This window comes from Pollachius pollachius, assembly GCF_949987615.1.
Source record: "Pollachius pollachius genome assembly, chromosome: 2".
Lineage (NCBI taxonomy): Eukaryota > Metazoa > Chordata > Actinopteri > Gadiformes > Gadidae > Pollachius > Pollachius pollachius.
In genome coordinates this window covers 8,450,661-8,462,418 of record NC_136935.1, presented here as the reverse complement: position 1 = coordinate 8,462,418, position 11,758 = coordinate 8,450,661, and the positions used below count along the sequence as shown (strand labels likewise).

The following is an 11,758-nucleotide window of genomic DNA, read 5'->3' as shown; positions in this document are numbered from 1 at the left end:
CTGGTAACACATCCAGTCTGATCTCAGGTCTGGTAACACATCCAGCCCTCTGACCGATCTCAGGTCTGCTCTACAGGAAGGTGTTGTTCTGCCTCATCAGCTCTGTTTCCAGTTCTTCTTCCACATCCACCAGGAAGAGCGATTTCATAAGAGACTAATTAGTTAATTTGTCTTTATTAATATGTAAATCTTTTTTTTTCTACATATATGTATTACATATTTATATAACTCGTTATTTCATATACAAATGATTTACATTGGTGGAAATCTCCAGCTGAAGGGTTAACAGTTCAATACCCCTCAGGTGTAACTAGGGCAGCATTCCTACATAGTGACCACCAGGGGCGCTAGTGCAGCAGTGCTACATAGTGACCACCAGGGGCGCTAGTGCAGCAATGCTACATAGTGACCAACAGGGGCGCTAGTGCAGCAGTGCTACATAGTGACCACCAGGGGCTTTAGTGCAGCAGTGCTGCATAGTGACCACCAGGGGCGCTAGTGCAGCAGTGCTGCATAGTGACCACCAGGGGCGCTAGTGCAGCAGTGCTGCATAGTGACCACCAGGGGCTTTAGTGCAGCAGTGCTACATAGTGACCACCAGGGGCTTTAGTGCAGCAGTGCTACATAGTGACCACCAGGGGCGCTAGTGCAGCAGCAGCACTGCCAGGGCGGTGCTGCTGGGGTCCAGCAGTCCTCCTGCTCTCAGCTCCACAGAGAGCCACTCCTTCTCCTCCAGATGCAGCAGACGGAGGAAAGAGAGCGCTCCGGCCTCCTCCTTCACCTCCTCCTGCAGGAGGTGCAGCTCCGTCCCGGACCGCCTCCTCAGCAGCAGGTGGGTGTGGCCCGGCCTGAGGTCAAGGGTCAGCAGCAGCAGGTAGAGTCCGGTCTGTGGCGCCGTGAAGCGCCCGGACGTCTCAGAGTAATCTCCGCCCATGTTCAGAGACGCTTTGAACCCCAGGAACCGCCCATCGCCACGGAGACCGGTTGCCAGGAGCAGTGGACTGCTCTGAGCCCGGGGTGCAGTTGCTGCGGGGGGACAGGGTGGAGGTCACCAACGCACATGTTATCATCTGGAGCACCAACGCACATGTTATCATCTGGAGCACCAACGCACATGTTATCATCTGGAGCACCAACGCACATGTTATCGTCTGGAGTACTAATGCACATGTTATCATCTGGAGCACCAACGCACATGTTATCATCTGGAGCACCAACGCACATGTTATCATCTGGAGTATCAACGCACATGTCATCGTCTGGAGTACCATTGCATATGTTATCATCTGGAGTACCAATGCACATGTTATCTTCTGGAGTACCAATGCACATGTTATCATCTGGAGTACTAATGCACATGTTATCGTCTGGAGTACTAATGCACATGTTATCGTCTGGAGTACTAATGCACATGTTATCATCTGGAGTATCAATGCACATGTCATCGTCTGGAGTACCATTGCACATGTTATCATCTGGAGTAACAATGCACATGTTATCATCTGGAGCACCAACGCACATGTTATCGTCTGGAGTACTAATGCACATGTTATCATCTGGAGTATCAATGCACATGTCATCATCTGGAGCACCAACGCACATGTTATCGTCTGGAGTACTAATGCACATGTTATCATCTGGAGTACCAATGCACATGTCATCGTCTGGAGTACCATTGCACATGTTATCATCTGGAGTACCAATGCACATGTTATCTTCTGGAGTACCAATGCACATGTTATCTTCTGGAGTACCAATGCACATGTTATCTTCTGGAGCACAAACGCACATGTTATCATCTGGAGCACCAACGCACATGTTATCATCGTCTGGAGTACCAATACACATGTTATCATCTGGAGTACCAATACACATGTTATCTGGAGTACTAATGCACATGTTATCATCTGGAGCACCAACGCACATGTTATCTGGAGTACTAATGCACATGTTATCATCTGGAGCACCAACGCACATGTTATCATCTGGAGCACCAATGCACATGTTATCATCTGGAGCACCAACGCACATGTTATCATCGTCTGGAGTACCAATGCACATGTTATCATTTGGAGCACCAACGCACATGTTATCATCCGAGTACCATTGCACATGTTATCTTCTGGAGTACCAATACACATGTTATCTGGAGTACTAATGCACATGTTATCATCTGGAGCACCAACGCACATGTTATCTGGAGTACTAATGCACATGTTATCATCACTCACCTTTGGGGTCCCTCCTGCCCTGGAGGGCTTCTCTTCTAACCTCTCCGTCCTTCTGTCCGTCCTTCTCTCCCCTCCTCTCTCCCCCTCTCCTCCTCTCTCTGCGGGGGTCCTGGCTCAGGGTCCAGAGGTCCTGCAGGTCCAGGGTCCGGTGGGAGTCCTCCAGGGTCTCAGCCTGTCTGAAGACCTTCTGAAAGAGCCGCAGATGATCCTCCACCGCCCTCCTCAACCACAGCACCTCCTGCTGGAGCTGCTCCTCCTGCGCTCCTCCCCCTTGCTCCTCCAGGGCCCGGACCCTGACCTCCAGCTCCTCCACCTCCTTCTCCAGGGCTCCTCCTCTGTCAGCGGGGTCAGGAGCCGTGAGGATCTGCTGCTCCCTGCGGGGGGCGTGGCTACTGCTCCTCACCCCCCCCTCTGCCGGGAGGGGCTGGTCCGCCATCAGAGATTCTGCTCTGTCTCCTAGCAACAGATAACAGGAATAAGGCCCTGTCTCCTAGCAGCAGGTAACGGGAATAAGGCCCTGTCTCCTAGCAACAGGGGTTAGGCTGACTGATTAGAGCAGTCAGGTTCTGTCTCCCAGCAACAGATAACACGAGGTGGGCCCTGTCTCTTAGCAACAGTTAACACGAGGTGGGCCCTGTCTCTTAGCAACAGATAACACGAGGTGGGCCCTGTCTCTTAGCAACAGACAACAGGAGGTGGGTCCTGTCTCCTAGCAACAGACAACAGGAGGTGGGCCCTGTCCCCTAGCAACAGATATCAGTAGGTGGGCCCTGTCTCCTAGCAACAGATGACAGGAGGTGGGCCCTGTCTCCTAGCAACAGATGACAGGAGGTGGGCCTGTCTCCTAGCAACAGATAACAGGAGGTGGGGCCTGTCTCCTAGCAACAGATAACAGGTGGTGGGCCCTGTCTACTATCAACAGATGACAGGAGGTGGCTCTGTGGTCTCCAGACCCATGGCTCCTCCCAGAGTAATGTTTGGTTACCGTGGGAACCCTCTTACTGTGCAGCGCGGCGAGGCTGTGGTTGAGGCTCCTGATCTGCTCCTTGAGGCCGGGGATGGAGAGCGCCTCCTGGTGGGCGGGGGGCCGGCGGAGGAACTCCAGCACGTCCTCCCCCAGCAGCACCTCCAGTACCTCGCTGTTGCGGCCCGCGTCCTTCAGCAGCGAGCCGAAGGAGCTGGACAGACGGCGCATCCTCTCCTCCAGATCGCCGGCGCCGGCCTGCACCTGCGGGCGGAGCAGGCGCTGAACACAAGGCTACCAGGCTACGAGGGTACGACAGGGGGTCAGGGGTCAGAGGTCAAAGGTCACCTGCTGCAGGCCCAGCTGGAGCTCCTTCACTGGCGACGCCCACTGGACCCCCTCCTCCGGGGCCGGCTGCTTCACATTGGCCAGCTGGGTGAGGTTGGCCACGCCCTTCTCCAGGCGGGCCACCTCGTGCCTCAGGGCGGTGCAGTTGTAGAGCACCTTGAACAGGTAGTCCACGTCGTTGTCGCGGAGCTGTGCCTGCTGCGTGGCCGCGCTGAGGTTCCCCTCCAGCTCCCTGAGCTGGCCCAGGACCATCTCGCGGGCGGCCTCCACGTCCAGGCCGGTCTCCATGAACCTCATCTGGCTTTCCCGGCCCGTCTGGGAGATCTGCTCCTCCAGCTCCCCCAGGCGGCGCCTCAGGGCCCCCAGCGAGCGGCGGTCCTCCTTCACGTCCTCCTCGAGGGTGCTCAGCTGCAGACAGAAGAAGACCTCAGGAGACCTGGTCCACCAGGACCCGGACCACCAGGTAGACCAGGAGGACCCGGTCCACCAGGACCCGGACCACCAGGAACCGGTCAGCCAGAACCCGGACCACCAAGACCCGGACCACCAGGGACCGGTCCACCAGAACCCGGACCACCAAGACCCGGACCACCAGGGACCGGTCCACCAGGTAGACCAGGAGGACCTGGACCACCAGGACCCGGACCACCAAGACCCGGACCACCAGGGACCGGACCACTGGGTAGACCAGGAGAAGACAGACCTCAGGAGACCTGGTCCACCAGGTAGACCAGGAGGACCCGGCCCACCAGGACCCGGCCCACCAGGACCCTGTCCACCAGGACCCGGACCACCGGGACCCGGTTCACCAGGTAGACCAGGAGGAGACAGACCCCTGGGACCCGGTCCACCAGGACCCTGTCCACCAGGACCTGGTCCACCAGGACCCGGTCCACCAGGTAGACCAGGAGGACCCGGCCCACCAGGACCCGGCCCACCAGGACCCTGTCCACCAGGACCCTGACCACCGGGACCCGGTTCACCAGGTAGACCAGGAGGAGACAGACCCCTGGGACCCTGTCCACCAGGACCCGGTCCACCAGGTAGACCAGGAGGAGACAGACCTCCTGGGGGGACCGGGCCCCTCCCTGGGGGCCCAGACGGAGGGCGGGCGGGAGACACACCTTGACCTGAGTGTTGAGATGTTTGGTCCAGGCTGGTTCCTTGGCAGGGCTGGGGGAGGGTTCCTGGCCCCTGGCTCCTCCCCCCTGCTCCTGGCCCCTGGCTCCTCCCCCCTGCTCCTGGCCCCTGGCTCCTCCCCCCTGCTTCTGGCCCCTGGCTCCTCCCCCCTGCCCGTGGGGGCCACAGAGGTCCACCAGCGAGGCGTTCAGGCCTTGGATGCTGGTCTAATCCGATGACACAGATAGCAGTTAGCTGCTACTTGTAAAGGCTACAGCTACATGGTAATGCTACGAGTTAATACTTCTTTTTTCTGTAGTATTTAACCTCATCCTTCTAGTACTGCAACTGCTACATGCTACAGCTACATGCTACAGATACATCCTTCTGGAACCGCTTCTGCTACACGCTACAAGTACATTCTTCATGCTACCTACTTTCTAATGCTACGTTCTTCTCGAACTGCTACACGCTAGAGCTACATGCTACTCTGACATGCTACTGCCACATGGTTTAAGCTCCAGCTGCAGCTACATGCTACTATGACATGCTACTGCCACATGGTTTATGCTCCTGCTGCTGATGGTGGTGGTGCCTGGCGGCGTGTCTGACCTTTATCATCTCCTCGCTGCGCTGAAGCTTCAAGTCCACTTCTGTTCTGAGGCTGTCGAGGTTGTCCTGCAGTGTTGCATGCTGGAAGTCCAGCTGCTCGTGCAACGCATTGCGGCGGCTGTCCAGCAGCAGGCGCACCTCCTGCATCTCCTTCAGCACCTCCTCCAGCCGGCTCTCTGCCTCGGGTCCCAGGACCTGGTCCCGGGCTGGCTCCCTCTCTCCCTCGGGGCTCCTAGGGGCCAGGTCCTGGGCTAGCTCCCCCACCCGCCGCTCCAGAAGGAGCAGGGAGCGGTTGAATCCCTCCAGGACCGGGTTCAGCTGAGCCAGGACCAGCGCCGCCACCGCCGGGACCAGAGCGGCCTCACCTGGGACACACAACACGGTCGGCCCCTGATGCATCGGGTCCCCACAAAGACAATGTCCTCATAAACAGTGTGTGGCACATCTCCTCACAAAGAGTGTGAGACATAATGTCCTCATAAAGAGTATGCGACACTATTTCCTCATAAACACAGTGAGACACAATGTCCTCAAACACAGTGTGAGACACAATGTCCCCACAAAGACAAGTGAGACACATTGTCCTCATAAAGACATGTGTGCCACATTGTCCTCATAAACACAGTGTGAGGCACAGTGTCCTCATAAAGAGTGTGAGACAACGTCCCCATGAAGACCTTCAGAAGACCAGAAGATCAAAGGTTAATTTGCAGAATAACTCACTTTGAAGGTCAGAACTATGGGCTCCGTTTGTGTGGTGATGGTTGCCATGGTGAAGTTGTGGGTTCCGAGGGTCATGGTTGCCATGATGAAGTTTTGGGTCCCGAGGGTCATGGTTGACATGGTGAAGTTGTGGGTCCCGAGGGTCATGGTTAACATGGTGAAGTTGTGGGTTCCGAGGTTCATGGTTGCCATGGTGAAGTTGTGGGTCCCGAGGGTCTTGGTTGCCATGGTGAAGTAGAGGGTTCCGAGGGTCATGTTGTGGTGCTGGAGACTGTGTGTCGTTTTGCTCATCTGAAAAAAACACACACACACACACAGGGATTGTCATGGAAACGGATACAATGTGCGTGTCATCCAGACAGTGGACCAATCAGCAGCCAGTACCTGCGTCTCGGCAGTGAGGTCCGTTGTGTCCAGGACAGCAGCGCCACTGGAGGGCAGTGAACACGTGCTGCTGCTGCCGGTAGACCGGCCGGCTGGGGGCCTGCACCCTGTAGACATACACGACATGTAGATATACAACATATCAATGTATACAACATATAGACATGCATCATATAGATATACGATATATAGATATATAACATATGGATATACAATATATACACCAGGCGGCCGGGGGCCTGCACCCTGTAGATATATACACATACAGTAGATATGTGAATATGATGATATGATGTGTGTGTGTGTGCGTGTGTTACATGACTACTTGACAGTGTTTGTGTGTGTGTGTGTGTGTCTGTGTGTTCCATGTCTAGCTGACTGTGTGTGTGTGTGTGTGTGTGTGTGTGTGTGTGTGTGTGTGCGTGTGTTACATGACGAGCTGACAGTTGGGGGTCTCAGGAGGACAGGGGGTCCTGATGGTGTATTTCTCCGTCTCGCACTTCACCGTCGTCGGCACCACCCGCTGCTGGACGTACGCACACCAGTTCCTGCACGCAACACAAACAGACAGACAGCCAGACGGACAGACAGATGCACAAACACACACACACATGCACGTTCCATTGAGCTAAATGTCAGATGTGTGTGTCTTCCGCATACCCCCTCAACTTTAAACACACCTCACTAATTAACCTTTAACCATAAACAATAAAAGCATGCACGCACACCCACAGACAGACAGACAGACAGACACACACACACACACACACCTGCAGACAGACGGGCACTACAGGAAGTGGACCGATGAGGTCACAGACTACAGGACTGATGAGGTCACGGACTACAAGAAGTGAACTGATAAGGCCAGGGACTACAGGAAGTGGACTGATGAGGTCACGGACTACAAGAAGTGGACGCCTAAAATGGCTGCTGTCTGTGGTAGAGCAACCCAGGTCCTCATCTGTCCTGGGTGTGTGTTTGTGTGTTTGCATGTCTGAGTGTGTAAGTGCATGTGTGTGCGGTGCGTGTGTGCGTGCGTGTTTGTGCGTGTCTCTTTGTGTGTGTGTGCGTGCGCCTGTGTGTGTATGCATGCGTGAGAGTCATGTTGATGTGACAACCAGAGGAAGTGAGCGTATCAGAGGGAGCAGACTTCCTGTTTCCTGTGGTTTACACAGGGACCAGGGGACCAGCATGAGTCACTGGGACCAGCATGAGTCACACTGATTGTGATGAAAGCTCAGCAACACCAGGAACACGCTAACCACCGCACAGTGTAGAGAGTCACCATCAGACACACAGAGCTAGCCCAGAGAGCTAGCATGAAGAGCTAGCCCAGAGAGCTAACCCAGAGAACCATCATGGAGAGCTAGCCCAGAGAGCTAGCATGAAGAGCTAGCCCAGAGAGCTATCATGAAGAGCTAGCCAGGAGAGCAATCACAGAGGGCAAGCCCAGAGAGCTAGCATGAAGAGCTAGCCAAGAGAGGGGAGCGTACCTATGTTCCCGGGTCCTATGTTCCCCGCTTTGTATGTGACCGGGGAACATAGGACCCTGTGAGCAAATCTTTTTTTTGTAGGATAGTAGGGGCAAGTACCGCCTTTTTCCCCTCTGATTCGCCTGTGATTGGTTAGAATGGCTCTCCTCCGATTGGTTATGGTTAGGGTTAGGTTTAGGGTTAACCCTCTTCCTAACCCTAACCCTAACCCTAACCCTAAACCTGACCCTAACCCTTTGCACCTGGGGAACATAGGACCTGGGGAACATAGGGATGACCCCCAAGAGAGCTAGCACGAAGAGCGACAGAGATGCAGTAACAGAATAGAACTTAATGGAACCATTTATATTCAGGGAATTTACAGTAAGGATGTTCATAGAAACAAGTACCAAGCACGAACAATCTCTAAGTTAACCCATTCCCTGTACACAACAAAGATAGCTAGGATAGGACGCTACTTCATGCTAACTACTATTTTAAAGTGCCAGGACTTACAACATACAATGAGTGTGTGCATTAGGAACCAGCGTGATAACCGTCTTAACCTCTAGAACCATAACCTCTAGAACCTCCATAACCATAACCTCTAGAACCAAGACCTTTAGAACCATAACCTAGAACCTCTAGAACCATATCCTCTAGAACCATAAAGTCACTCACTCACTCACTCCTTCTCTCCCTCACTCACCCTGTGCGTGAGGGGATGGTCCCTGGGGGTCTCTGAGGTTCTGAACCAGGAGGCCGGGTGGTTTCTGGCCCATCCAGGTGGTCCTCCAACAGGAGCTCTTTTTGCTCCCAGCCTCCTGCTCCTCCTCCATCTTCTCCTGCTCCTCCTGCTCCTCCTCCCATCCCCCCCTCCTCCCCAGGGTCTCTGGCCCGGACCTCACACTGGGTTCTGACCAGTAGAACCACAACCACCAGCATTCCTCCCAGAGCTCGCATCCTGGAGGCTGTATCTGGTCTCCTCTAGTCTGGTCTGTTCTCCTCTATTCTGGTCTGTTCTCCTCTAGTCCGGTCTGTTCTCCTCTAGTCTGGTCTGGTCTCCTCTAGTCTGGTCTGGTCTCCTCTAGTCTGGTCTGGTCTCCTCTAGTCTGGTCTGTTCTCCTCTATTCTGGTCTGGTCTCCTCTGGTCTAGTCTCCTCTAGTCTGGTCTCCTCTATTCTGGTCTGGTCTCCTCTAGTCTTGTCTTCTCAGGTTTGGTCTTGTAGACGGGGTCCGGTAGATCCAGTATTTCCAGTAGGTCCGGTAGATCCAGTAGCTCTAGGGGGTCTGCTATGGGGGCTCTGGTCCAGTAGGTCCGGTAGATCCAGTAGCTCTAGGCGGTCTGCTCTGGGGGCTCTGGTCCAGTAGGTCCGGTAGATCCAGTAGCTCTAGGCGGTCTGCTCTGGGGGCTCTGGTCCAGTAGGTCCGGTAGATTCAGTAGCTCTAGGCGGTCTGCTCTGGGGGCTCTGGTCCAGTAGGTCCGGTAGATCCAGTAGCTCTAGGCGTTCTGCTCTGGGGGCTCTGGTCCAGTAGGTCCGGTAGACCCAGTAGCTCTAGGCGGTCTGCTCTGGGGGCTCTGGTCCAGGAGTTCCGGTAGATCCAGGAGGTTTAGGCGCTCTGCTCTGGGGGGTCTGGTCCAGGAGGTCTAGGAGGTCTAGGAGGCCTGTTCTGGGTCTGGTCGGACTGAAGGAGGCTGTGAGGCTCCAGGATGAGCCCCGCCCACTACCCCCCACAGGACACTCTAGCTCTCTCTCTCTCTCTCTCTCTCTCTCTCTCTCTCTCTCTCTCTCTCGCTCTCTCTCTCTCTCCACATCCTCTCCTCCAAAAGTTCTCAAAGATTGCAACAATACACGGAAATGACCCCCACCCACCCACCCCCCCCCCCCCCCACCCCCCACACACACACACACACACAGACACACACACACACGCACACACACACACACACACAAACAATTGAAGGTCAGCTGTCTTGGCACGTCAGTGGAATTCCTTTTTTCTTATCACCTACATCTCCATTCTTCCCCCCCCCCCCCTCTCTCTCTCTATCTCTCTCTCTCTCTCTCTCTCTCTCTCTCTCTCTCTCTCTCTCTCTCTCTCTCGCTCTCTCTCTCTCTCTATCTATCTCTCTCTCTCTCTCTCTCTCTCTCTATGATTAATCTAAATCTGATCACTATATATATGATGATTCTAAATAGGAATCATATAAATCTGATGACTATAAATATTATTAATGTCAATTTGACTATAATTAATATAAATCTACTATAAATAAGATCAGTATAAATCTGATTCGATTTGCTGCGGGAGGAAGAGGTCTTCCCCAGCCGAGGCGGTCCTCTGGTGAAGATGCTAGTCTATCCGGTATACATGGTACAGTATGTGTATTTTAAACCACGGTTAAATACTGCCGGTGTTACGCCGAATTCTGCGACCCACCGAAAAGTGTGACCGCAGGGGGTGCTGTTGCATATTTTTTGCAATATGCACGAGTTTGAATCGTAGACAGGCATGACAAAAACATAAATAAAACATAAGATCTCCCCCAACCAATTACCTTTTTATTAAAGGTGCTTAGTAAATACATTTGTTTTGATTTGATTAGCATTTTACAGACCCATACAATGATAGGGCGTTTAGTACGGTCCTTCACCGTTGCTTCTTTACCCATAAAAAGCTACAGTCAGTGTTAAATTACGCTGATTTACCTTTGAGCATTTCCTATTATAGGCTACTGTGTAAAACGCTGTTTAGAATTAATGCTAGTATCAAGAAAAGAAGGACCCACCGGTGGGGGGAGATCTTATGTTTTATTTATGTTTCTGTTATAATGCAAACGTGCACGTTGCAGAAAATGTGCAACAGCGCCCCCTGGGGTCACACTTTTCGGTGGGTCGCAGAATTCGGTGTAACACCGGTGTGCGTATGCGCAGAACCACTAGGTATCACGATTTGACAGGGAGAATCAATTGGTAGAACAGCGGCCGCTCCGCTGCAGCGGATCCTGTCCGGATCTTCCAGGGAGTCGGCAGCTCGTCAGCTCAATACGGGGTTGCCATATCCGGCCGTAACTCCGTATAAATGGCGGTTCTATTTCAACTGCGTTTGCTTGAATTAGGAGCTGAAATAGGGGGTTGGATGATCGGACGTGGATCACGCAGAGAACGACGCACTGACTGGGACGAGGTTTACAAAGCAGCGGTGGAGGTTCTTGAAGACTATTATTACATGGCTCGGTTCCCAAGCGCCGTAGGTTGTTGATCTAAATGTCGCCTTAACCCGAGCGTTCGGGAGGATCACGGCTGCCACGCCCCTCCGCCTGCCATCCCGGACCCCCGCTGAGGAGCCATCAGCTGCTGATGCTGCGCATCCGGGAGACACCGCCGGCTCACTAGCACCTCCTGGCTCTCCCTCACCTGACTCCCCACCTCCTCCTCCTGACTCCCCCCCTCTCCTCCTGACTCCCCACCTCCTCCTGACTCCCCACCTCCTCCTCCTGACTCCCCCCCTCTCCTCCTGACTCCCCACCTCCTCCTGACTCCCCAACTCCTCCTCCTGAGTCCCAACCTCCTCCTTCTTACTCCCCACCTCCTGCCTCTCCCCTACTCCTCCCCATCATGGAGGAGGTTCTCCGGCGGCTCCGGACCGACGCGTCGGGCCACCGACACAAAGCGCTGCGCGACGCGTGCGACTTGGCCCGCGGTGAGTTTCAGCCACGCCCACATCATTTCTATCATATTATTATTATTATTTTTTTGTGTTATTATTATTATTATTATAATTATTATTATTATTATTATTATTATTATTATTATTATTATTATTATATTATTATTATTGTTATTATTATGATTATGTACAGTATAGCAGTATATATGGGTTAATTGTCAACAATAAGTTTG

The 11,758-nt window shown here is 53.6% G+C and overlaps 2 protein-coding genes across 2 annotated transcripts in view; one reads left to right on the top strand and one right to left on the bottom strand.

Annotated features, from left to right (window-relative positions):
- Positions 1-182: 182 nt before the first annotated feature.
- LOC307091767 (multimerin-2-like) lies at positions 183-9,509 on the bottom strand. The gene is made up of 10 exons (XM_079758554.1): positions 8,563-9,509; positions 6,813-6,929; positions 6,382-6,488; positions 5,998-6,288; positions 5,275-5,639; positions 4,668-4,889; positions 3,544-3,951; positions 3,234-3,459; positions 2,232-2,687; positions 183-1,026 (listed from the first exon to the last, which is right to left on the bottom strand). The coding sequence occupies exons 1-10, from the start codon at positions 8,814-8,816 to the stop codon at positions 644-646; spliced, it is 2,829 nt and encodes a 942-aa protein (XP_079614680.1). The 5' UTR covers positions 8,817-9,509; the 3' UTR covers positions 183-643.
- Positions 9,510-11,020: 1,511 nt separating this feature from the next.
- Positions 11,021-11,758, top strand: part of arfgef3 (ARFGEF family member 3) — a 26,963-nt gene continuing 26,225 nt past the window's right edge. The window contains exon 1 of the mRNA XM_079758550.1: positions 11,021-11,558. Within this exon, the coding sequence (XP_079614676.1) occupies positions 11,474-11,558 (85 nt within the window). The 5' untranslated portion in view covers positions 11,021-11,473. The remainder of the gene's footprint in view (positions 11,559-11,758) is intronic.